At 40.4% G+C, this 24,040-nt stretch overlaps 2 protein-coding genes across 3 annotated transcripts; one reads left to right on the top strand and one right to left on the bottom strand.

Moving 5' to 3' along the window:
• Positions 1-346: 346 nt before the first annotated feature.
• On the bottom strand, positions 347-5,673 carry LOC122992020. Of its 2 annotated transcripts, XM_044365543.1 has the most exons (5): positions 5,585-5,673; positions 5,364-5,395; positions 3,623-3,803; positions 2,134-2,291; positions 347-2,057 (listed from the first exon to the last, which is right to left on the bottom strand). In XM_044365543.1, exons 3-5 carry the CDS (start codon positions 3,798-3,800, stop codon positions 1,284-1,286), a joined length of 1,110 nt encoding a protein of 369 aa, XP_044221478.1. In that variant the 5' UTR covers positions 3,801-3,803; positions 5,364-5,395; positions 5,585-5,673; the 3' UTR covers positions 347-1,283. The 2 variants fall into 2 exon arrangements, with proteins under 2 accessions (XP_044221478.1, XP_044221477.1); XM_044365542.1 differs by lacking the exons at positions 5,364-5,395; positions 5,585-5,673 and having other exon boundaries at positions 3,623-4,022.
• Positions 5,670-22,348, top strand: LOC122992019 (actin-related protein 3-like). The gene is made up of 12 exons (XM_044365541.1): positions 5,670-5,903; positions 11,438-11,493; positions 11,763-11,887; positions 14,336-14,446; positions 14,654-14,749; positions 14,866-14,973; positions 16,318-16,461; positions 18,104-18,277; positions 19,338-19,430; positions 19,770-19,895; positions 20,725-20,808; positions 22,207-22,348. Exons 1-12 carry the CDS (start codon positions 5,860-5,862, stop codon positions 22,300-22,302), a joined length of 1,257 nt encoding a protein of 418 aa, XP_044221476.1. The 5' UTR covers positions 5,670-5,859; the 3' UTR covers positions 22,303-22,348.
• The last annotated feature ends 1,692 nt before the right edge of the window (positions 22,349-24,040 follow it).

Raw genomic sequence — 24,040 nt, 5'->3', positions numbered from 1 at the left:
TCTTTAAGAAAATAAGCAAATTTCCCAGCAAATTGGCAAAAATGCAGAGTCTACCCTTCATAGAAATGTATAATTCAGTTCCTCTGGTGTTAATCTGAGCTCACCAACCCTAACTCTCTGTTATCTTGCATGTACAGGATGCATCAACCAGATTGATCCAAACAGGTATTTTCCCTCAAACATCTTCCGTTCTCACATAACCTTTATATCATATTTCAACAGAATTAGCTGGTGTTCATTAAAATAAAAGCATTTGTTGACAGTATACATGGAGTAATTTCTGCTCTATTGGAGATGAGCAAACATTTAGTACTTATTCCTGTGAATAATGGGAATTCAGACCAGCCAAGTTTTTAACTTTTTATTGTGAAAAAGGTTCATTTTAAGGTTTGGAAAAGTGCTGTCTCCAGAAATGCTACTTTCTAGCCTGCTTTTGTACTTTAATTCGCTGTTTCTCAGATCCTAAAAATCAAAACTGTAATGTGCAGTAATCCAAACAGTCCACGTTACTGTAGTGCAACAGAAGTCACTTTGCTGAATTTCAACAGGAGAACATTCACACTGCCACCTGCTGATCACAGGTGGGAACTGCCAGTATTTTCTCTCAAGTCTGCAGACTTCATTTCAGCTCAGCTCAGGTTACAGACATTGTTAAAACAAGGAAATGCTGTCTTCCTATCCATGTATCTCATTGCACATTAACCAACCAGTTGACTGATATAGCAGAAAAAACAGCAACACTCAAATCAGGATAGATCACATCTACTTTGGCATCTTTGCAGCTGACTTTTAGTGTTTGCGAGCCTCGAGCGTCTCTCTAACATGACCAGAAATCAGTTGATGTACTCAAAAACAAAAACTGCCTCGCAGTTACAGACTAAGTATCAGTTAGACAGCATTGTTTTTGAAAGGCATAGATTTGTTAGAAACATATATCTTACATCTTGAAAAGGCAGAAAAGTCTCTTTGCTGTGATCTCTGATGTTAGATGTGTTTGTGTTTTAGACCTATTTATCCTAGTTATAGCCCTGTATTTCTACCAGTATGGTTCATTTCTGAAACCTTCTACAAAGTGCTACAAAAAACAAATAAGATACAAATAAAATGTCATGACTGTCTGGAAAAGAGGGCAATAAATGCCAGATTCTTGTCAGTCTCCAAGTTCATTCTTCAACATTTTTTGTTGAATAACTGTGCTCCACGTGTTGAGTAGCCTCCTCACCTACACCTACTCACTGAGATGACTGTAATCAGGTAAAACAGCCAGATTTCCATCTGGAATTTCAAACCACTGGAGTTGTCTCCTCCTCAATCTTAACCATATGCGGCTCTGTCTCTGTTTTGATCTCAGAAGCTTGAATCATGGCCTGAGAGATGTTTTCACTCATCCCTTCCAGCGCTTGACTTTGCTGTACGGGCTGCAGTAACTGACTCCGGGACGTTCTCCTCATGTGCTTCATCTCCTCCCATCTCTGCATCCTCCTCCCGATCTCAGACCCTTTGTTCTTTCTCCTCAAAAATCTCTGCCTCCAAGAGAAGTTCGTCTGTGAGCACAGCTGTTGAGGCCTTGAGGAGCTCTGGACCTGTTCACCCTCCCCCAATGAGGGCATGGATGGCGCTCGAACGCATCGTCTCTGCACGTCCTCCTCCACTGCTTTAAACACCAGGTCGGTGATATCTCGGCGGAGTCTCATAAGCACCATGGGGTCTTTAATCTGCCGCATATCCGCCAACATAACCTCTGCAAACTGGCTTAGTATGTCGTATTTGGATGTTGTGTTTGGTGCAGCTGTGTGATCGGGCTGATCGGGAGAACCTTCATCATTATGACGGTCGCAGCTCAAAGACATGACCTCTGTGACTTGAGGCTGTGAGTTTGGACAGTGTAGGGGAGCAGAGTTCGAAGGTGAGGCCACAAATTGAAGTTCGTCGTCTGGGTCTCGCCCAGTCACATCAGCATCCAGCGGGCTACCGAATGTGCTTCCCATCTCCTGGTCGACACTTCCTTCAGTCTCCAGCTCATCGTCATCCTCCTCCCGATCATCAAACTTGTCCTCCTGCAAAAAGATGAATTAGAAAGATAAATATTCACTGTCGACATCCACAGGCGTCCGTGCATTGGTTTCGACTTACCAGAAATGAATCACCTCGTCTACGAACAATGTAAGGCCTCAAAAAATCCAGTTTCTCCCTCAGCATCCTTTGCTGGAAAGTGTTGACCCTCTCTGGATGCCATAACACCCTCCCATACTGAGTCCGGAGCGACCTGGATCTTCTCTCAACATCAGATACTGTGAGGAAGAGGTGAACATGAAACATGTGAATGAACAGTAGTAATTTTGTGTGGCAAGAAGAATAGAGCATGCTCACTAGAGACTTCTGCCAGCTGAGACAGCTAACTTCCTGTTTAGCTCTTCAGCTAACTGGAATGAGTTTAAAATAATTCAATTGTGCGGCTCTTCTAGACTTTCCAAATGTGATTGGACCAAATGCATTAAACTCCTTTACCCATGATTGTGTGCAGGGAAAATGCTTTTTGGGCCCCTGTCGGACCTGGAAGTTGTTATTCCACGGTTTGGCCACTAATGTCAAATTGGCTTCAAAGCCTGATGGACCTCCTGGAGGCTTGATGTAGATATCAGGCAGGTAGTTCTGGGTCTGAAAAGTGAACCTAATGCCGAAGTGACTTAAACTTACATTCTCTCTTATGGCCAGCAGGAGGCGACTCCACTGGCTCCAAAAAGAAGTCTGATTGTATGGAAGTCTATGAGAAAATGACCCTACTTCTCACTTGATTTATCATTTATTATAACACTTTTCTAATGAGTTTATGGTCTCAATCACTAGTTTCAAGTCTTCTTCAATACAGCATGATGTTCATTTTGTAAATTATGGTCTCATTTAGAGTAAAACAGACGATAAAGCAGAATACACTTTAGGGTGTGGCTACGTTGTGATTGACAAGTCGCTACCACGGCGACAACGTTGGGTTAGGTAACCATGGCCTAACCCCAGATTCACAGAGTATAGGCGTAGCCGTCACTATTTCATTGTTTTTTCAGTTCATGAGAGTTAAATGTAACATTTTGGTCGTCTAAAAGAGTCTTGTTCAGCGTTTGGTTGTACTGAAAGACCCTCTAAGGAGCTGAATGTTCAGTTTTTCTGGTAAGTACATTTTATTTTAATGGTTATAAGCCTGTTTTCGCTAGCACACAGTTAACCATAGACAAGCTAGCAGCTAGCGTTAGGGTCAGCTCCACCCTCTCATCTAAATATGGTCACTTCTGGCTCCAAAAATCCAAGAAGGCGAAGGTCAAAATGCCAAACTTCCGGCTTCAAATCAGGACTCCACAAACCAATGGATGACGTCACAGTGGCTACGTCCATCATTTTTTTTTACAGTCTCTATAGATACAAAGGGCTCACTCTAAGGTAACGAAACGGCAACGATTCTTAGTTTCAGGAGATTATACACTAATTAAAACATACTTATGAATATTATATTCCATTTTTGGCAGGTCCGTTCTGATAAAAACACACTGCACCTTTAAATCAAGGATCTGGGTACAGGTCACAGAATCTGATGGGTCACCAAATACGTCGTAACACCGGTGGCTCTTACCAGGCTTCCCGATGGACACCGCGAACTCTGTCCACAGCTTTGTCTTCAGATGCTTGTCGTAGTAAGACTCCAGCGAGGAATTAAAGAGGCATTCGTGTTTTCGCCAGAAGTCTATCAGCATGTTGTCCATGGTGGGACCCCAGTGTGGACCCCGTATCTGACCACGAAAATGTGTCATAATCTGCGGAGAAAACTCACGTTATTTATCATAATAGAGCTACCGTTAGTCCTCTCGCGGTTTTACTTCTTCTTTAGTTTTGCTTCTTCTGCTTCTTATTTTTCCTCCTTCTGCTTCTTCTTCTTCTTCTTTGGTTTTACTGGCGGACTACAAACCAACGTTAAAGGTGCATGCCGCCGCCTACTGTAGCGGAGTGTGCAACAAAATGACTTTAAACAACAAAAACTAACAAACGAAAAACTTTATAAAGAAGTTATATTCTGGATATTAAACCTTTATCGTTTAAATATTTAAATAAAGCCATTTGAACCTTGTTTGTCCACTGTCTCTGACAGACCTTTGATGCTCCATTAATTAATAATTAATTAATTAATAACATCTTTCCTACATTTGCCTCAATTACTTCTCTGACAGACTTTTGAATTTTGTAGTTTTGCTTTATGCCAGATGGGAAACAATTTAAAGGGTGATTACTGCCAACAACTGATGTGGAGTACAGGCCAGATTTATAATAGAAATACCAATAATATCATATTTATATCATAAAAATATCATATACACATCGTATTGTCGTATAAAATAGATTTTAAATAAATATATATCAATACAGATCTTTCAGAAGTGTAAATAAAAGTGCAGTTTTCATAGCTTTAACATTTTTGGAAAACTTAATAGAATCAAAGTACATCTTCAGCTCAACTTTAAAAACAAGCAGGAGGGACCAATTGAATTTACATTAATATTTGTAAAATTTAGCAAAAAAGAAAGTAAGATTTATTAATAAAGAAACTCTCATCTTCTTATTGATAATCAAAAACACCAAAGAAAACCAACAGATCCCCTCCAGACATGTATTAAGACATTTAAAAAGACTCCACAAAGAAGTATAATTACCACGTTTAAATCCTTAACATGGCATCTCCTCCTTCTCCCTCATTAATAATTCCAGAGTCTATGAATATGCAAATATATTTTCATCTCACAAATGTAACTAAGATGTGTCCTGCTTCACGGTAAAGTCCATTCTCAGTGTTTGTGCACTAGAGGCTTTGAGTTTCCACATCACACTTATGTAAGTTGAATATTGGACCACGATTTGGCTTCCAAAATAGTTGTGAGGTCACAAAATATTAACTCTTTAAAATCGGATTTTCAATGAGCTCAGAGAAACTTTGCACTGTCTGCAGATAAACATGAAACAGCTTTCTAGTGTCAAACTCTGCTCATCCATCATCCTGCAGAGTGAAGCTCAAACATCCAACTGTAGGAACAAGAATAAATACATATTTCTGAGTAGAGGGGGACTTAAGGTTTAGTTGTTTAGTAAATGCAGTGGTGGAAGAAGTATTATTAACATAGGTAAAATAATATAGTGTTTAAATGCTCAATTACAAGTCTGATATTCAAAATGTTTCTCAAGAAAAACCACAATTGGCTCCAGACTAGTTGTGATGTCACAAATCATGCTCACAGGCCTCTTAAAATCAGATATTCAATGAGCTCAGAGAAACTTTCCACTTTCAGCAGATGAATGTGAAAACAGCCTTCCTGTGTCACACTTACATCATTTTACACAGTAAAGCTCCGACATCCAACTGTAGGAACAAGAAGGAAAAACGCATTTTTGAGTGTAGAGAGACTTTAAAAGAAAAACAAAAGTCATTTAAAAAATACATGTAGATAAAGTTGAAACTTCAGACCAAAATTTCACAGTGTGGGTGCAAGACCAGAGCAGGGATTTATAAATATAATATACAATCCCCGCTGCGTTGCTGTAAACTGACCGTCCTTTCTCGGGTGATTGACAGCTGCGGAGCCCCGCCTGCGTCGCTCTCTACCCGGCCTCCGCCATCTTGCCTCTCCCTAGCTGCCAGAAGCCGAGTGCGGAAGTGGAAACGGCTCTCCTGTGCGGGCTCTGGGTTCCGCCTGCTGTGGACTGACGGCTTGCCAGATCGTTTAGCCCGACACAGCCCCAGTTGTCCATCAGTTTCGACCGTTTTTCAACCGGCAGAGACTCGAGGGGGAAAGGAGAGAAAGAGAGAGACAGAGCGACAGAGACATGGCTGGACGGCTACCGGCGTGTGTTGTCGACTGCGGCACAGGGTAAGCTGTTGAACCCGGACCGACGTGCAGTCAGGGCGGCTTGGGTGTCATCGAGTGGCCGGGCAAGGGTGAGGGGGCTGTCAGTGTCAGCAGCTGCAACAACAGGGTGTGTGTCTGTGTATACACAGCCAACCAGCCAGCAAGCAAGCCAGCCAGAGAGCTAACATGCTAACGAAAAGCTATTATTATTATTATTATTATTATTATCCTTCAATGGCTTCATTTGGAGATAAACCCAGTCAGGTCTTTTTAGCTGCTCTGAAGTGCACAGTCACCACTTGTTTTTCGTGCTTGTTATCCTGCTCGGTAGCTAGTTTAATCACCAGGTTTCTAGCTTCTAGTTTTCTTCCTGTCGAGGGGATATTATTGCAAAAAAAACCCTTTGCTAGGTCATAGTTAAATGTGTATATGCTGCTGTTGCAAGACCGAAACCCTGACCGATGAAGCCCTTCCCTCACAGCTGCTCTCATTCATTGTTGGCAGTCAGTTAATGCCTGTATAATCTGATATCTTATGTGAATTTACCAGATTTTCCACGTTAATGTGTAAAGATAAGTGTGCAAATCGTCGTGAATCTTTTTTTTTTTTTTTTGGTCGTTCATGAATCTGGATGTGAGCAGGCGCGGTACTACTTCCTATACAGCATACACTTCCTCATTCACGCTTTTTAGTCCATATATGGTCGTTTCTCGGCATCCGAGCATGTTTTTTTTATTTACTTCTCTCATTTTTCTCCTCTCAGCCGGGCTTTTTATTCATCTTCTTTTTTTCTTAACCAATTTGTCTCAAATGCACTGACCTACTAAGATTTAGCTGTGGCTGCAAATGTTATTTTAAAGGACTGACAGGAGTATATATTCTCCTTGCTCCTCCTGCATCACTCTGTATTGATCTGTGTTCATACTTTACCTAATTTCCTGCTTTGCTGTTAGGTAGATTTTCACTTCTCGATTGTTTTTTTTCCCTTTTGAGATGAAGTTTTAAAGCATGTAAAGGCATTTGAAACTTATCAAACCGTACTATTGCATGTCATTCATTGTGTGTAGGCTACCGTTTGCTATGAACGGTTCTCTCTTTTAAGATCACGGATGTCTTTTTTTTTAACCAATGCGGACGTGTAGATTTGCCTAAATAACAGTACTCAGCATGATAGGAATTCTCAGTTAGTTTTGGGGGGCTAAAAGTGGTTTGCATCGCTTGCATGTAGAGGCTTGAACTCGTCACTCCTCACATTGCATACCTCTCCACACCCCCTCCACCCCACCACCACCACCCTCCCCTCTTCCCTTCTTCCCTTCAGGCTGTTAACCAGTCTGCTGCTTCTGATCTACACTGGGACAGCAAAAAGAAAGTGCAGCTGAGAATTAGGTTAGCTTGCACCAGTTTGTTCTCCACAAGCAGATGGCTTCTGCTTTCCGGCCAAGCCTTTAAGTCATCATCACACATACGTTCCAATATGAATGACTACACGCAACTTCCTTTTTTTTTTTTTTTTTTTTTTTAATATCTGCAACGGTAACGCTTTAATCATGAAGTCACAGTTTAGACACAGATTGAGACTGACAATGAGTCTTTTTCCAAGTGGAAACGGTGACATGCTGTCTATTTGCAGCACAGCCAGAGAGTACCAGCTATCGACAGATGTTGTGAAGTGCTTAGGGAGTTCAACAGCTGTCTCTGAGTAATGCTCGTGATGTCCAAACAGTGACAAGCCCACTTCCTTTTTGCACGTCAACCTTCTGAGTGTTCTATTATTAGAAGAGACTTGCTTGACCATGAAGCACAGAAACTAGTATTGCGCTGTGAATTCAAGGTTTCCTTATCTGAAGCCTCTTTCTTTCACGCCTTTCAAATAGTGATTCACACATGCAGCCACGTTCAGGAACTATTCCGTCTCGCGCCTTTTCACACATGCGATAGCGATGTCAGAGTAGATGGGGTAAGGGGCAGTCCAGCAGATGGCGGTAATGCACCAATTACAGATGCAATAAAACTCAACAGAAGAAGAAGACGTGGCAGAAGATTAATTGATTGATTAAACTCATTATTTTCTTATTATTATTATTATTTTCTTCCTCTGACTGGCTAGTATTCGTTGGTTAGGTTGGTTAGGTTTGGGCATGAGGAGTGAGATGGGTTAGGTTAGAGATATCAGGGTCAGAGCCAATCAGAGGCAAGGTAGGGGCGGGTCTTTGCAGAATGTGAATAACGTGCAAGGAGCTGTTTTTGTCAAGTTCCCATGTTCTTGTAATGTATTTAATATTCAACAAGTTTGAGAGACACCCGTGAAAGCATCGGCAATGCAACTGTAAACAAGTCGGGGATTCAAATACGTCATCAGCGCAGTCTTGTGATTGGTTCGCTCGCTCCACGTCAGACGGACGTGACCCTTTACGTGCTTGTCGCTGCAATGTTACGGCTTCCATTCACAGCACAGCTGTACCGGCATTTTCCCTGAAATGTGATCAGAGCCCCTTTCACACATGCAACCCTAAAGATATCCAGACATCACCTGGAGGAGCTGTATGTGTGAATGTCCGTACAGCTCTCTAGTACAAAAACCATGTAATGTGCGATTGAGCCCATGTGTGAATATAATTTCCGGAGAATTCACAGCGAGCGAGTGGGCGTGTTGATGATGTTTCTATCTTTGCAGCTGACACTAGATAAACGCAGCAGCAGGCCAGCCATGCTGCATCGTTTTGACTGGGCTCCGCTGTGAAGCTAGCGCTAACGGGAGAGAGGACTTCCTGTGATTACTCGTAAAATAAAAGCTGTTTTATTTCCGGTGAAATGCTTAATAAACGCTGAGTTAAAACCACAGCATCTTTTTTGCATCATGTCCTGCGTCCTGCTCGCTTTACCCAGGAGCCATTCCCCCTCGCTTAAACCAAACAGAGTATTTCCAATAGGTGAGAGTTCACGCATCTGTTGTGTGCTACATGTGTAAAAGGGCAACTCTGGACAATGTCTTGAGGTGGGAAATTGCTCCCATTCACACATGACCCCATGCAGGAAATGTTCCTGAACATTTCAGGGATAGACTGCATGTGTGAAAGGGGCTAGAGAGAAAAAACCTCAGGTGAATGATTCGGGTGGAGTCATTTTTCATCCGTCTTAATCACACAGTTGAGATGTCACAACATCAGGCTGCAATCACTACTAGGCCTTAATCAGCATAAGTACAAATTACAAGTCATAAAGTAAAGTTGAACTATATTATAGACAGCAGGCGTTATGTTTTCATTTCCCAAAAATATCTCATTCAAGCTAAAGACAACAAGGTTCTAAGATTACTAGAAGTAATAGTAAGATACTATAATTTGCTAGCAGTTGTTTACTGCAGGAGTTCAGCTCATTATGCTGCAGCTGTCCTGCACAACGATGTCCACTGTCAGTGAGTGTGGTGTAATTGAAGCCTGTCGAGGCAGGTTGAGGTAGACAAGCTGGGACTGTTCTGTGGTATGAAGGTGTTCAGAGAACTGCTGCTTCGTTCTGTTGCTGTCAGCCATCGTTGTTTTTACTGTCATCAGGCAGCTGTTGTTGTCTCTGAACGCCGATACATGCTGACAAACTGCCTTTATCACGGTCATAGCAAAGACAATTAAATAAAGCTATTTTTATGCTGAAGTTCAGAATGTTAATAATAATAATAATAATCAAAGTGGAAAGCTCACACAGTGTTTGCAGGCATGTTAGCGTCTCAGCAGCAGCAGCTTCACCTTTTATTATGTATTTAAAGGCTGATATCATTTCTTCACAGTTTACTATCAGAACTAACAAACTGTAAATCATATCACAAAGCTGATTATATCTAGCAGCAGTGCTGCACACAGTGAAGCCGCCAACTCTTCCTCTTTCTACAGTTTCTGCTGTATTTGAACATTGATCTATTACGTCTTGTTTCTCCTGGCTCTACCTTCTAAAAAATCAACACCGGCAGCTCTGTGTGCTTGACAGATAAGTGAAGTTGCCAGATTAGATTTATATATAAATTTATTCCCCAAATCACACTGTGTTGTTTTTTTTCAGTTCCTGGCAAGTCAAAAAGTTGCTCAGTTGAAACTAAAAAAAAACTTTCTGTGACCTGTTAGAGTCACTTTATGTCAGAAGAAAGAAAGCCAGACATAAATCAAGGTTTCTATCCAGCTGAGAGAGAGACTTTCCTTTTTTTGTCTGATAGCTTAACAGAAAGTGTCTGTTTGTTTCATGTCAGATTTGTTAATTATTATTTATTTATCTCGTTATTAGCATTAGATAGTAGCACTAGGTATGTATGTTTGGCAGGGGTTATAAGGCTCAGGCTGTATTATAGATACCTGAAGGTGTTAAGTATGATGTAGTAAGTCTTAAACTAGTAAGGAAACCATAGAACGTTATATTTGTCCATATATTACGTGGTCATAAAATGAGACGCCAATTGAGAGGAAGTTGTTGCGGTGGTGTGGTAGTCGTGCACCACACGGCGGTAATAATACACTGTTTATTGTGCTTGATTTATGAATGAAAAAGAAGCTTTTAAGTGGTGTTAAAGATGGAGAAGATAAGCTATAGGTGGAATCTCGTAGATGAAGATGATTGATGCTTTTGCAGACCAACAAAAACCTAAAACCACAACTATTTGTTTTCATTTTTGAAATTGAAAAGAATCACAGTAAACACATTTTTTTCGCCTATTTGAGCACAAATTCTGCTCATGAAAGAAACTGCTGATGTGGCCCTCCCTTCCTTGCTTCCTTTTTTTTTTATATATATATATAAAGTTGGATTCAAAGGAGCCACTATTATGACCAGGATGTGGCCTGTTATGCCCGCAGTGATTTGGCGCTCGTCAGCGGCGTCCTCTATCAGTCCCTCGGGGCTCTGTGTGCAGGAAGTACGGGAGTCCGTCTGGGCCCTACCCCAGTCAGGAATACATCTGGTTAGCATGTGCCTCGCAAAAACATCATTTGCACAGAGCCGGGAACACGGAGAAAAAAAAAAAAAAAAAAAAGGCTTTTAAAATGATCGAGTCTTTGATGCCAAAGCTGAATGTGTGTGCTCCCGGTGTCTGAAGTGTTAGAATGACTTTTAGAAACAGCTTGTTTTATTTTGTTAAATTCATTTGCTCTTTTTTTTCCCCCTTCATTGGTTAAGGTTTTGTTTGCTTTTTTTTTTTGTTGCACAAGAGGTCACAGCTAGTTTATATTAAACATGTTGAGTTTATACAGACTACTTTGACTAATATGAATAGTCCTCAGTTCCCGCCCCCCCCCCCCCTCCCTCCCCAAAAACAACATGAATGGGCTTTTTAATGACTTCGCATTAGTAAAACTCCAGAGCTGCTTCTGCTTTTTTGGCACCCGACCAATCCGCCACAGTGATGGCATTGATGGGAAACGATAGCAGCGGAGATAGCAGCCAAAAATAATCAGTGCTGCAGTAAATCTTCACGCATACAGATGTAGAACCAGCAGCCCTGGAAGATGCTCGGGTTTTTGTCTGTCCTCTTATTGTGAAATGTGACTCTTTTTCTCTCTCTCTCTGTCTTGCAGTTACACCAAACTGGGGTATGCAGGGAACACAGAGCCACAGTTCATCGTTCCATCATGTGAGTATTTTTCTCGCTGTGCGTTGAATTCCCCCGGCCGAGCACGCCAGCGACACTTGACTGTGACCATGATGCATCTGTGATAAGAGGAAACGTTTTGGTTTATTTTTTTTTTTTTGCTAATCAGTTCCACTCAGTCACCGGAGATTCATATCAGACTTTACTTTTAATGTGATTAATCATTGTAACTTATTTACCAAAAAACAACACATAAGAGTTAGTCCTCTGCAGACTGTTGCTCTCTATTGAATTTTGAATTCTCATGTCAGGTATCGCCATCAAAGAGTCGGCCAAGGTCGGAGACCAGGCGCAGCGGAGGATGATGAAGGGGGTGGATGACTTGGATTTCTACATCGGGGACGAAGCGGTAGACAAGCCCTCGTATTCCACAAAGGTACTTGACCCTGACTGGCAAAGCAATTACTTTTCAAATGTTTCACTTTCTCTAAAGAACTGCAGAATTCTTCTTCATACATGAGGTTTGTAAACAAGAAGCTTTAGCAGAGATTTTCCTCTTATTTTGCAGCATTGTGTTTTTTCTTTTTTTTATCACCCACATAAGGAGGAGAAAGCTTTGACACAGATGGACACAATATGATGAACAATGACATCCTGTAGTTTTTCCAACATGACCCTCTTTATAGATGTTTATTCTTACAGATGTAGGAATAACACTTGAAATGAATATTAAGCACTCGTAAAGTTACTAGGGTCACCACCTCCATCGATTAATTAACTAATTCAAATTAATCAGTCAGTGACCTCCATCTCTGATATGAAGGAACAGAACAATACAACGACTATGAATGAATTTATGAATGAATGTTACTAAAACTGAGTCAAAAACACAATGAGGGGCCGAGACTCTAACTACAGCCAATAAAAGTTCAGTTTTTTGAGTAGCTCTTACATCAACTCTGACACAGAAGTGTAGTCGATGGTTTCCCTGTTGTTTCCTTGGCGATGAAGCGTTGATGAGGAGATTCCAAGGAAAGAACAGGCCAGATGAGTGGCGCTGCAGCTCTAACTCAGGACAGTGAATCCAGTCTCACACTATCTGAGGCCCCATAGTGACCCCACACACACACACACACACACACACACAGCAAGGAGGCGTCTCTGACTGTTTAACTACACGATGGCAAACAGTGTGGCTTAGTTTGTGGCTCAGGCATCTTTTGCTTCTTAGTTGAATATCTTTCTGGAGCTCTCAGCTCTCAGTCATGGAAAAAAAAAAAAAAAAAAGGACAACGCCCGCAACGCAGCATGGGCCATCACTGGGCTGGCAAGACTGGGCGGAAAAAAAAATCACAGAAGACACCACAAGCAAGTAGAAGAAGAAGAACAGAGCAACAGACGCCTGACAGAGTTGTAAAAGTTTTTATAGTCTAGGAGGCGTGTTTTGAAAGAAATAAGATCCTCGGTGCTCTCGTGAGGGACGGCATTGATCACTAATGAATTCCTTTGTGTGGAAACTGGCATCTGACTTTAAAGGGGAATGATTTTATTCCTTTCGGATATCTGAAAATTACTCACTCGTTCTGTCGTCAGTGTTGACACATCATGAGGACCAGTGAGAAATGAAATAAAATCAATAAACCTTAATGTCCTAATCTGTAATTAAATTTATTGAGAAAGCATTATCCTAGCAACCAAACCATAGCTGAATAACACACACTGTTAAAGATCAAATATAACAAATGCAATCATATGTGTGACTTATAATTAACACATTTTGAAGCAGAGTTTATCTAATTAACAGTTCTAAAACACAGTAAATTTGAACATCGATTAGATAAATCCAGATACATATTTTTACACATTTTTAGTGGCATTTCTGACCAGTTCAGTCACATATTGTATATTAGTTAAAAGAGAGAGAGAGCGACTCAAAAGAATGCAGCTTCTCCCATTTAATTTAGGATTTAAGAGATGGTGGGCTAGCAGACGAAGCTCATCCAGGTTCTCTCTGCTGGTGAGGAGGTTGCTGCTGCGTTCTGAATCGCATACTTCTACTTTTTTACCTTTAGTACGTTCTGCAGCTGCCTTTACAAAGTACGTACTGTTGCATACAGTTGAGACATACTACTTCATCCGTCATTGCTGCTTCTATCGTTGCACCGTCATCAGATGTGACGCATCTTCGGCTGTGCAGAGGATTGTGGGTGAGAATAGCCGGTAAAGCCTGCTGGTTTGCATACTGCAAAATGATACAGGATGTAGCAGCACATCCTGGTACTTTTGACAGACTGTATATATGATATACTATATATTGAGGCATACTAAATCTTTTCCTGGCATACTAGATAGTATGGTAGTATTGGTTTTTAGTCCTGTCCAGTGTTTCCTTGACATCCTTATGCCTTCAGGTCAGAGGTCATTGGGTCTGTGTGTGTGTGTGTGTGTGTGTTGCTCCTGCACCTACAGAAACAGACTATAAGGCCAAAAGGAATCATATTAAACTTTTCCTCTTACATTCCTGGGTTCATTACTCCTCTATATCCTCACATAGCACACAGCTGTTTGCTGACATCTAGTGGTGTTGAGTGTCACATACTGCACGTTTTAACAACAGCTCTGCTCCATTCAGGTGTCCCAGTGAGCCAGTTAGCCAGCATGCACATCACCAGAACTGTGTCCCACTTCTATAACACATAGCTACTAATTCTAAGCAGAGTATTAGTATGTAAAGACATGTGGTGCGTTTTAGACACCTCGCAAAAGAAAGTGTCCTACGTTACTGGACATGTTGTCATATTTCAGTGTGTGTGTACTAGTACGCCATCAAAGTATGATAGTATCTCACATGCTCTTCTAATCAACTGAACCTTTACGCCATCAGTGGCCGATACGTCACGGGATCGTGGAGGACTGGGACCTAATGGAGCGCTTCATGGAGCAGATCATCTTCAAGTACCTGAGAGCTGAGCCTGAGGACCACTACTTCCTCCTGGTAAGACTTTTCTGCTCTCTCTCTCCACTCAGTGTGAAATTAACATTTTTGGGCCAGAAAACGACAAAATGTTGCAGCCAAATAACAAACATGCCAACTTCTTTTTAATAAATCATCTTTCTGTATTTATTACAGACGTCATAGTACCAGTATGCAGTATATTACAGCATATATCTGTTACATAGTAACTGTACTGTGTGTTTGCAGACGGAGCCGCCTTTGAACACACCAGAAAACCGAGAGTACACAGCCGAGATCATGTTCGAGTCCTTCAACGTACCGGGGCTGTACATCGCCGTGCAGGTCAGGATCACATTCACATACTTATCCCAGTAGTGTACTGGTGCAGAATAATCTACATGTGAACATAGCGTGCGGTTCTATCAGTGTGTGTGTGTGTTCATGTGTGTGTACATCAGGCTGTGCTCGCTCTAGCCGCCTCCTGGACGTCCAGACAGGTGGGCGAGAGGACGCTGACAGGCACCGTCATCGACAGCGGAGACGGCGTCACCCACGTCATCCCCGTGGTGAGTTTTTACAGATGGACAGGAACACACACACACACAAACACACTTGCCAAAGAACAACACTCAATCAGTCACCCTTCTCTCTCCTACGCACACACACACACACACTTCCTCGTTCTTGAAAAATCAACATTCCTGTGTAAATATTGACTGTACGGGGAGTCGGGTTAAAGAGTTTCGGTAACAAAGTTTCAGCACATTTATCTCAATATATTTTTTATAAAAGCTTGTTATTTAAATTTGGGTAAAATTTCACAGACAGTTTACACTTATTTGTCATTCTGGGGAGCAGCGTGTAAGACGACTGAGTTAAAAAGTGTTTTATTCACTTTATGGCCAAAAGTATGTGGACGGTTGATGTTTTAGACAACAGGGAGCTTCCAGCTTTCCTCTACCAACATGAAATGCTCCTGCGCACAAAGCCAAGTTCATAAAAAAAAAAAAAAAAAAGTTTGCTCAGTTTGGTGTGGAAGAACTCGACTGGCCTCATCTCAACCCCCGTCCGACACCTTCGGGATGAGCTGGAACGCCGACTGCAAGAGCCAGACCTTATCAGACGCCGACCTCACTGATGCTCATGTGGCTGAACGGAGAGCGAAATCCCTGCAGCCAGGTTCTGACATCATGAAGAAGAACGGAGGCTGTTAAAGCAGCAGATGAACGCCCGCGCTGTTGACATTTTCAAAAAAAAAAAATCACATATGGCTGTAATTTTTAATTTTCCACTAACTTTTGTGCTGCTTTTTTTTTTTTACTTGATGCACTGTGGTTAGTAGTCAGGAAAAATGCAGAATATAAACAGTGTTATATGTCGAGGGTTGTTATAGAGTATTTATCATGTGGCTTTTTATTATTCTCTGCTTCTTTTAAAGCATTTTAAATTTAGGTGTGGTCTGAATATGCTGATTTTTTTTTTTTTTTTTATTGCTTCTTCCTGTTCTGCAGAACAAGTGTGTCGCAATTTACCAAAGAAAAATTCCCCCCATTTTTAAGAAGATCTCCACCTGTTTACTGGTTCAGTAACAGGATAATGTTGATCTTTTTTAAAGTAGGCCACAGTGTTTCAGGGGCTGGAAGGAATTACTCAGCTTTAGGAAATGTGCTTGCAGAATACATTTAGATGCTGGGTGACTGAATCAGCATGTCTGCGGCCACTGCTGAATATGCACAAAAAAAATGAGCCAAACACAACACTGTGGATATGTAGGGGGGCCTCGGAGTACAATAATCTGAAGAAAATCAAGCTGTAACAACGGTTAAACAAACATGTACTTCCTTATTATATGACATCACCTCTCTGCTTCTTTCTCTTCCTTTCTGTCTCTTTCTTTTTCACTCTCTCAGGCTGAAGGTTATGTCATCGGCAGCTGTATAAAGCACATTCCCATCGCAGGACGAGACATAACCTACTTCACCCAGCAGCTCCTGAGGGAGAGGGAGGTGGGCATCCCACCGGAGCAGTCGCTGGAGACGGCCAAGGCGGTCAAGGTAGGTCTATAACTACATTTCCCATCAGCCACTTCTTCTTCTTCTTCCTTTGGATACGCCCCTCTGACGCTGATCTGAGTCGAGTTTATTTGTAGAGCACATTTCAACAACGAGGCAACTCAAAGTGCTTTACATAGAGCAGAAAAAGCTAAAATAGAATAATATTAACCCTTAAATTTGGTTTAATTAAAAGCAGAGACAGATAAGTTATTCCATGTATCATCTATGAGACACAAGGCACAATCTGTTGCTTCTCGTTGCTCGGACAGATTAAACAAACAAGATATCACATGTTAGAGTAAACGAGCTCTTTCCTCCTGCTTCCAGTGTTTAATCCAGGCTGTTGGCTGCAGCTTCATATTAAGCTTCAGCACCTGTTGAGAGTCGTGTACGACTTGAGTTCTTCATGCGGTCCAGATAAACGTTGAAACTCATATCCTGCTGCCTTCATTAAACATATTAGGTCTATTAAGATCCGTTAAACTGTGATGAGATTCATATCAGCAGCTGGCTGAATGCGAAGGCAGCTCATTCTTTTTAATCAGCCCCCACCTTTCCTGTCTCGTTACCGTCGGCTTAGCGCACGCCGCCGCCGCCGGCGGATGTTAGAGGCTGCAGAGTGAAATTTGAATAATTGAGGAAGGAGTTTGTGGAAGTTTGCTGGTAAATAAGTGAGTCAGAAAAGCTGCGTAGAGTTTTTTTTCCTCTAAACTCCAGCTGACTTTACCATAAAGACAGTGAAGTGAGTCAATTCTGTGGTTTTATAAGTTTAAAAGAAAAGTGGAACTTCTATTGTTTTTCTTTATAAGGACAGCAGGTGGCAGTATTAGTCCACCAGTCACACGCAGCTGCTCTCCTTTAAAAATCTACTGCTTTTGTTTAGTTTTTTTTAGTTCCTAGTAATTTACACTGTTCCCTAAAGTTATAGACAAATGTTTTTATAGAACATTATAATATGCACAGAATTAAAGTTTTATTTTGCAGTCTAAGCTTTGTGTCTTCATATGTGCATCGCTGAAAGTATTACAGTCTTTTTCAACTGTCAAGGTCACAAATAGACAATGTCAGTCGTCACTCCTTCTGTCAATCACCACATTTTATTGATTCACCTCAATTCTCCAGCAATTCCCTCGCGTTTATTTAAATAGCTTGTTTTTTTCTTAGACGTTGTTCTTGATGTCAAGGACCATTCCTCATTACCTTGAGACATACAAACAACAAGTAATTCAAGTTATAAGCATTAGCATGGAGGGGATGTGCACCCTGCATATCTCGCCAGTAATGTCTGAAGATGTTAATTCGCACAGCGTGGTTCGAACGGACCACGCTCCCTGCAAATCAAACCCATGAATACACTATACTGCATGTTCTGCTCATTTATATTCTCTGTTATAGAAGAAAAATCAATTACAGCCCAAACTCTTGTATTGGTTTTAAAATTAAATGTGCTTTTATAATGATTGAATGATATAAAAGCAAGGATTAGAAAACAGGAGATACTGTAAACTTGTTGCCTTTTTTTTTGCAAGAGCGCCGTCAGCTACGCTTTAAGGGAATTATTGGCACAATTATAAGCTTTTCTCTTAATGATTAGACTGTTTTTTTTTAACATTTTCACCCCCGATTCTTCTCCCTTTTTCAGGAGCGGTTCAGCTACGTGTGCCCGGATCTAGTCAAAGAGTTCAACAAGTACGACACAGACGGCTCCAAGTGGATCAAGCAGTACACCGGCATCAACGCCATCAGCAAGAAGGAGTTCACCATCGACGTGGGCTACGAGCGCTTCCTGGGTCCTGAGATCTTCTTCCACCCCGAGGTCAGTCAGTGCAAGAAAACTGCAAGATAACTGAAACCCACAAAGTCATTTTTTACCAGCATACATAGGTTTTTATAGACTTGACAGTTACATAGGAATACATTTTTAATGATTATTAAATATTGCATGTGACTGTACCGAAACAGACATATAAGAAAAGCGGTTTGCTTTGCTGATTTATGATGCAGTTTGAGTGGGAGGGAGAGAGAAAAAAAACAGAAATGGGCATCAAGGACTGTAAACTCTGGAGGGATCTTTGTAAGAGCGAAGTGAACTCTGCACTGAAAACCTGATGAACTGAATTATAAAATAATTCTCGCCCACTCGTGGCACATCTCAGCTTTTTGCCCAGCTGTCACTGTTTGTTCATCTTTTCCAGCCAGTTTTGTTTATTATTCCCCCGCACAAGAGACGTCAGCGGTCCAGATTCTAGTTGTAAAAATATCATGAGGTGTTTAAAGGGGATTTTTGTGATTTTCTGTTATTTTTATGCTGTTATATTGTCGGATTTCTGTTTAAAAAAGTTCCAAAAATTGAGGTGAATGTATGTAAAAATGCTGCCTTCAAGTCAAAACCCAGGGCTCTGAACGTTTCGTTTGCAAAGTTACCTCTACTTCCTCCTCGTGATGACATCAGATTGTTCGCACATGCCCACAAACGGCCGTCCGTTCTGTAGCCTTCGTTGTTAAGGTTGTTCCATGAGTTGTTCGTGTTGACCGCTCACATATTTCAGATGGATTTGAGAAGTTTTATATTTTGAGTAAAGAACAGGAAAAATAAAACAGAGTGGGCTCATCAGGAGGCGGGGCCTTAAAGAGACAGGAACTAAAACAGCCTGTTTCAGACTGACTGAACTGAGGGGCTGCAAAAAGAGACAGTATAAGATAAATAAGGAGGTTTTTTTAACCAGAAATCATGCAAAGTTATACCAATAGAGCCCCAGAATATAAATAAAGACCTGGAAAAATGTGCATGTTATGTCTTCTTTAAAATTATTCTAATAAACAATTAAACGCGCAGCACAGAATGACACGTCTTCTCCGTTTACTCACAATCCCAGTTCGCCAACCCCGACTTCACCCAGCCCATCTCCGAGGTCGTGGACGAGGTCATCCAGAACTGCCCCATTGATGTCAGGCGTCCTCTCTATAAGGTAAGCCGACCTCTATAACGATGACATGATTGATGACTGACTGCACCATGGTTTATTTGATAACATTCAGACCTGTCAGTGAATCCAATCCACTTTATATTTTTGCTTGTATTCAAATTAATTTGTGTCAAGTCATGTATTGCGTTGTTTTGTCGGGTAAAGTCTTTGTGTCGGAACCTTGAGACTTGTTTTGTTTGAATGTCACTCTGATTATTAAATAGTATTTCCCAGCTGGCCGGCCAGCAGCCAGTTCCTTCTGACAAGTGTAAAGAGCTTTTTTTTTTTTTATTTTTGATTGTTTTAATCCTCAATCCCCTTTTTTTTCTGCTCAATCCACAGAACATTGTTTTGTCAGGAGGCTCCACCATGTTCAGGGACTTCGGGCGCCGTCTGCAGAGAGACTTAAAGAGGACGGTTGATGCCCGACTGAAGATGAGCGAGGAGCTGAGCGGAGGCAAACTCAAGGTGAGACTAAACATTAACTTAAACACAACAAAGCTGGATACCACTGGACTAAACACAATTAACATGTGAGGAGTTAAAGTTAGTGTCCTTTCCCAACTACAAATGTTGTTGAGAAGAGTTTTAACAGCAGATTTATTAAAGATAAACCCAATGGAGTCTTTAAAATCTACAGTTGAAATATTTCACCTTCAGGGAAGCTGTAGGAAGCGCATATCGCCTCCTTTTTTTCTCCTGATTCATCTTGATGATGTGTTAAATGTCATCCGGCCCGGAGCCGAGCGGAAAAACCTCCGCAGCCGCAGGAGAAGCAGATAGTGAACGCAGCTAATCATAAGAGCAGAGCCGAAAACATAAAGAGAAAACATGTGAGCAGATGTTGTCTGCAGGAAGTGGTTTACTGCACATGTAAATGTCCCTCAATGAAGACTAATGTCAGGGATCTTATTGGACATATTTGAAATAGTTTTTACACTTTAACAAGTATGAATTTTTTTTAAGAAATTCCTAACAAATGGTTTCAGTAGAGATGTGCTATGATATATTTGTTAAAGTGTGTGTTCAAACTAAAAGACTTTTTATGGAGCACTTTTCAAAACCCGCGTTACAAAGTGCTTCACAAGGACGACAACATAAAAGATCATAAAGCTATTAGATTTAAAAAAAAAACCAAACAAACAGATAAAACCAATCTGGTGTATCATAAAACATGAGAAAATGAAAGATAGTTTCGTATTGTGCAGACAGATTTTACTCTGCTGTATAATATGTATGTTGATAACATATGTGATACATCCATAACTAATAACATGTCTGACTCTTCTCTCTTCAGCCCAAACCAATCGATGTCCAAGTTATCACCCATCATATGCAGAGATATGCAGTTTGGTTCGGTGGATCAATGTTAGCATCAACTGTAAGTATTGCAAACATGCAGCCACAGTACAATTTGTCACATGATGGCTTCCACTATGTGTGACATTAAAGAGAACGCAGTATTTTTTATAGTAATTTATTTTAAACTGATTGTGACATTTCATTATTCTTTGTTTCCCTTTAAATGAATTAATTGTTTGAGCAAATCTGAAAATTTTACCAGCCAGAAACACGACTTCAATCAAAGGCCGAACTCACAAAATGCTAATTAATGTTAAATTTAATTGAATTGTTCCCAGATAGACATAATTGCTTAGTTAAAATAGGCTTAATGCTTTATATTTACAACCTCAAGCTGTAGATAATTTCACCAAAAATGTTAAACATTATAAAATATTAAAGAAGCTGAAGTAACCATATGTGACATTTTCATACAAATGAACATAAAACTTTGTATTATAACGGTAGTTTAGTTATTTAAAGTCCAACAGTCACGTCAAAGAAGTGAATTTCAGATACTTCTGTTTATTGAAAGGAAGAAAAAGGTCTGAAGACGCATCAGAAATGTTCCCGTCGGCTTCCTGAGACAGAACATAAACAGACCGGCGCTGGTTTGCAGGACAAGGACAGTGTTTTTATTAGCAGATGTACCGAAGGAGAAAGAACACAACGCTTAGCAACTCAAGTTGACACTTTGACAATTTTCTAAACTGTTCTTAGTTATCTAACAGACCTCGGCGAGTGCGCTCGTCCCCCCCGGTGGACGTTTGTTCGGAGGCTCGTTTGTTCGACAAGCTGAGATGCAGGACGACACGTGTATCCATGCTGGTAGATAAGAAGGAGACGTTAAATTAACAGCTCATATCTGGGTTCTTCAAGTATGTTTTGTGTTGCGTAGAGGCTGATAGGACTGAAAACAGCCCTGTGTTTAAAAATATATCTTACGACCCAGTATCGAGCCCTCTGTGGTGAGACCGCCAACGTATGTCATCTCATTGAAATTAATGAGTCGTGGCACTAATGTTTTTTATGTAGTGCTAATGTCTGCTTTATACAAACACAATGATTTAATGGTTATAAGGTAAGATGCTCTCTTTCTAAGTAAACAGACACTGAAAATATGAATTTCTCCCTTTTGGATACTGTTTGTTTTTATTTTCTTCTTCCTTTCAGTTTGACTTTAAAGCTTTTACATTTTCTTTTTCCGAAACATCTGCCGTGCTTTGGTGCAAAGGAAGTTCTACTTTTCCCAGCAGCAGCAGCAGCAGCAGAAAGAGAAACAGCTGTTTGTTTAAAATGAACAAAATAACCAACAAAGAACACCTGCTGCAGATATGCAAATATATGCTTTTTTTAATGTTAATGTGTTGTATTTGTTTGTTCTTATAAAGCTTTACGTTTACACTCATCCGTCACCTTCGTTTGTGTTTCTCCACAGCCTGAGTTCTACCAGGTCTGCCACACCAAAAAGGACTACGAAGAGATCGGGCCGAGCATCTGTCGCCACAATCCCGTGTTTGGAGTCATGTCTTAACTTTGGACCTCCAAACAAAGTCTAACAGCGGCGGGGGGGAAGCGGGGAGGGTATGGGGGGGATGGGGGGCGGGGAGGCGGGGGGGTGGGGAGGCGTTTAAGGAAGGCTGTGTAAAGGACAGGCTCTGGATGTGGGAGGGCTGGCGGTGCTTCTGTGCTTTTTGATTACTCGTTCAGCTATGGATGTGTGGGACGAGGAGGCGATCCAGAATATAAAAAAGGAGGAAAAAAAAAAAGAGAGAGAGAGACCAGACCAAACACAGAAGGGCTGGAATTTTTTTTTTTTTTTTTTTTTTTTGGTGAATGTTACTTTTTTTTTTTGTTTCTTTTTCTTTCTTTCTTTCTTTTCAAAAATGAGGGAAAAATGGTTTCAAAGCCAAAACAATTTTAAAGAATATCTCTGGATCTGTTGAGCGACATGCAGTGAGTGATGATGATGATGATAAAGATAATGATGATGATGATAATTATAGGTGGCGCTGGTGGAGGCCTAAATAACGACAAAAAAAAAAAGCATCAATAATCAGTAATCTCACGACACCAGAACATATTATTTATGTTTATACAACATGACATCATGTGATGACATCATCATTGACACATTTAGAACATATTATTACCGTCTTTCTTTTATTTTCTTGCTTTTTTTTTTTTTTTTTTTTTTCTCTTCAGCTTCAAATGCACACGTCTGTGTATCATGGTTAGAGCTTGTTTATATTTCATACAAAAGTTTTTTATATGTAAAAAAAACTTTGGAAATCAGGGGTAAACAAAAAAAAAAAAACCAAACAAAAAAAAAAAAAAAAAAAAGAAGAAAAAAGTAATGGATACCAGTATGAGCAAGTGACTGTTTTAACCCATGATGCAGCTTCGATCCGCGGTATGTTTCCTGAATTTGAGAAGGTGTTCCATTATTTCCCCCCATCACAAGTCATCGCTGTCTGCCCTTTAATTCTTCATGCATTCATTCACACTTCAGTGTCGGGTTTCCACCTCCGTGATGCAGTGAAAGAAAGCGAAAGAAAGATTTACTTACTGAGGGTATAAAGACGAAACTGAATAAGAACGACTGTCAGACCAGTATTGTTAGACTAGAAGTTTTTTTATTATTAAATACCAAATTATTAAAAGAAATGGGATTTGTGTATTTAATGCCTTGCAACATTCCAATAAAGGCTCAAATTTGTTTCTAAGTGCTGTCGTTGTCGTCTTTTATTACGTCCTTCATGCTTTCAGGGATCATTTCTGTTTAAAACTGTTTTAACAATAATGACAAATATCCATCTCAAGTTACCAAAGTGATTAAATCATTCATTTTAATCTGACCAACAGGCATAAATCCAAAGGAATTTAATTTACTGTGTATGTGCATAAAAAAAAATCAAGCAAATACTAGAAACTCTTTAATCCTTTTGTCTTGATAAATTGTTTAAGAGATTAATCTGTTATCAGGGTCATAGCAGAGATTTAAAAATATTGACATGAGTCCAAAGAAATGTTTAACGAGACACCAGTTTATTCATGAATTTATTGTTTAGTTATATTTCCTGTAATATTTGATGTGTAAAATTGTTTTTTACAGTTGAAGTTCCCCTTTCGTTTTCTGTTAATTGAACATTCATAAATTACTTGTTAACTTAGCTATTAAAATGATTGATAGTTAATAGTTGCCTGTGTTGTATTTGGTAGTTTTTATTGCAGAATGTGAAATGGTTTAGTAGCTGATTTTATTATGAATT

The sequence above is a fragment of the Thunnus albacares genome, chromosome 11, assembly GCF_914725855.1.
Source record: "Thunnus albacares chromosome 11, fThuAlb1.1, whole genome shotgun sequence".
NCBI classification, from domain to species: Eukaryota; Metazoa; Chordata; class Actinopteri; order Scombriformes; family Scombridae; genus Thunnus; species Thunnus albacares.
This window is presented reverse-complemented; position numbering and strand designations above follow the sequence as displayed.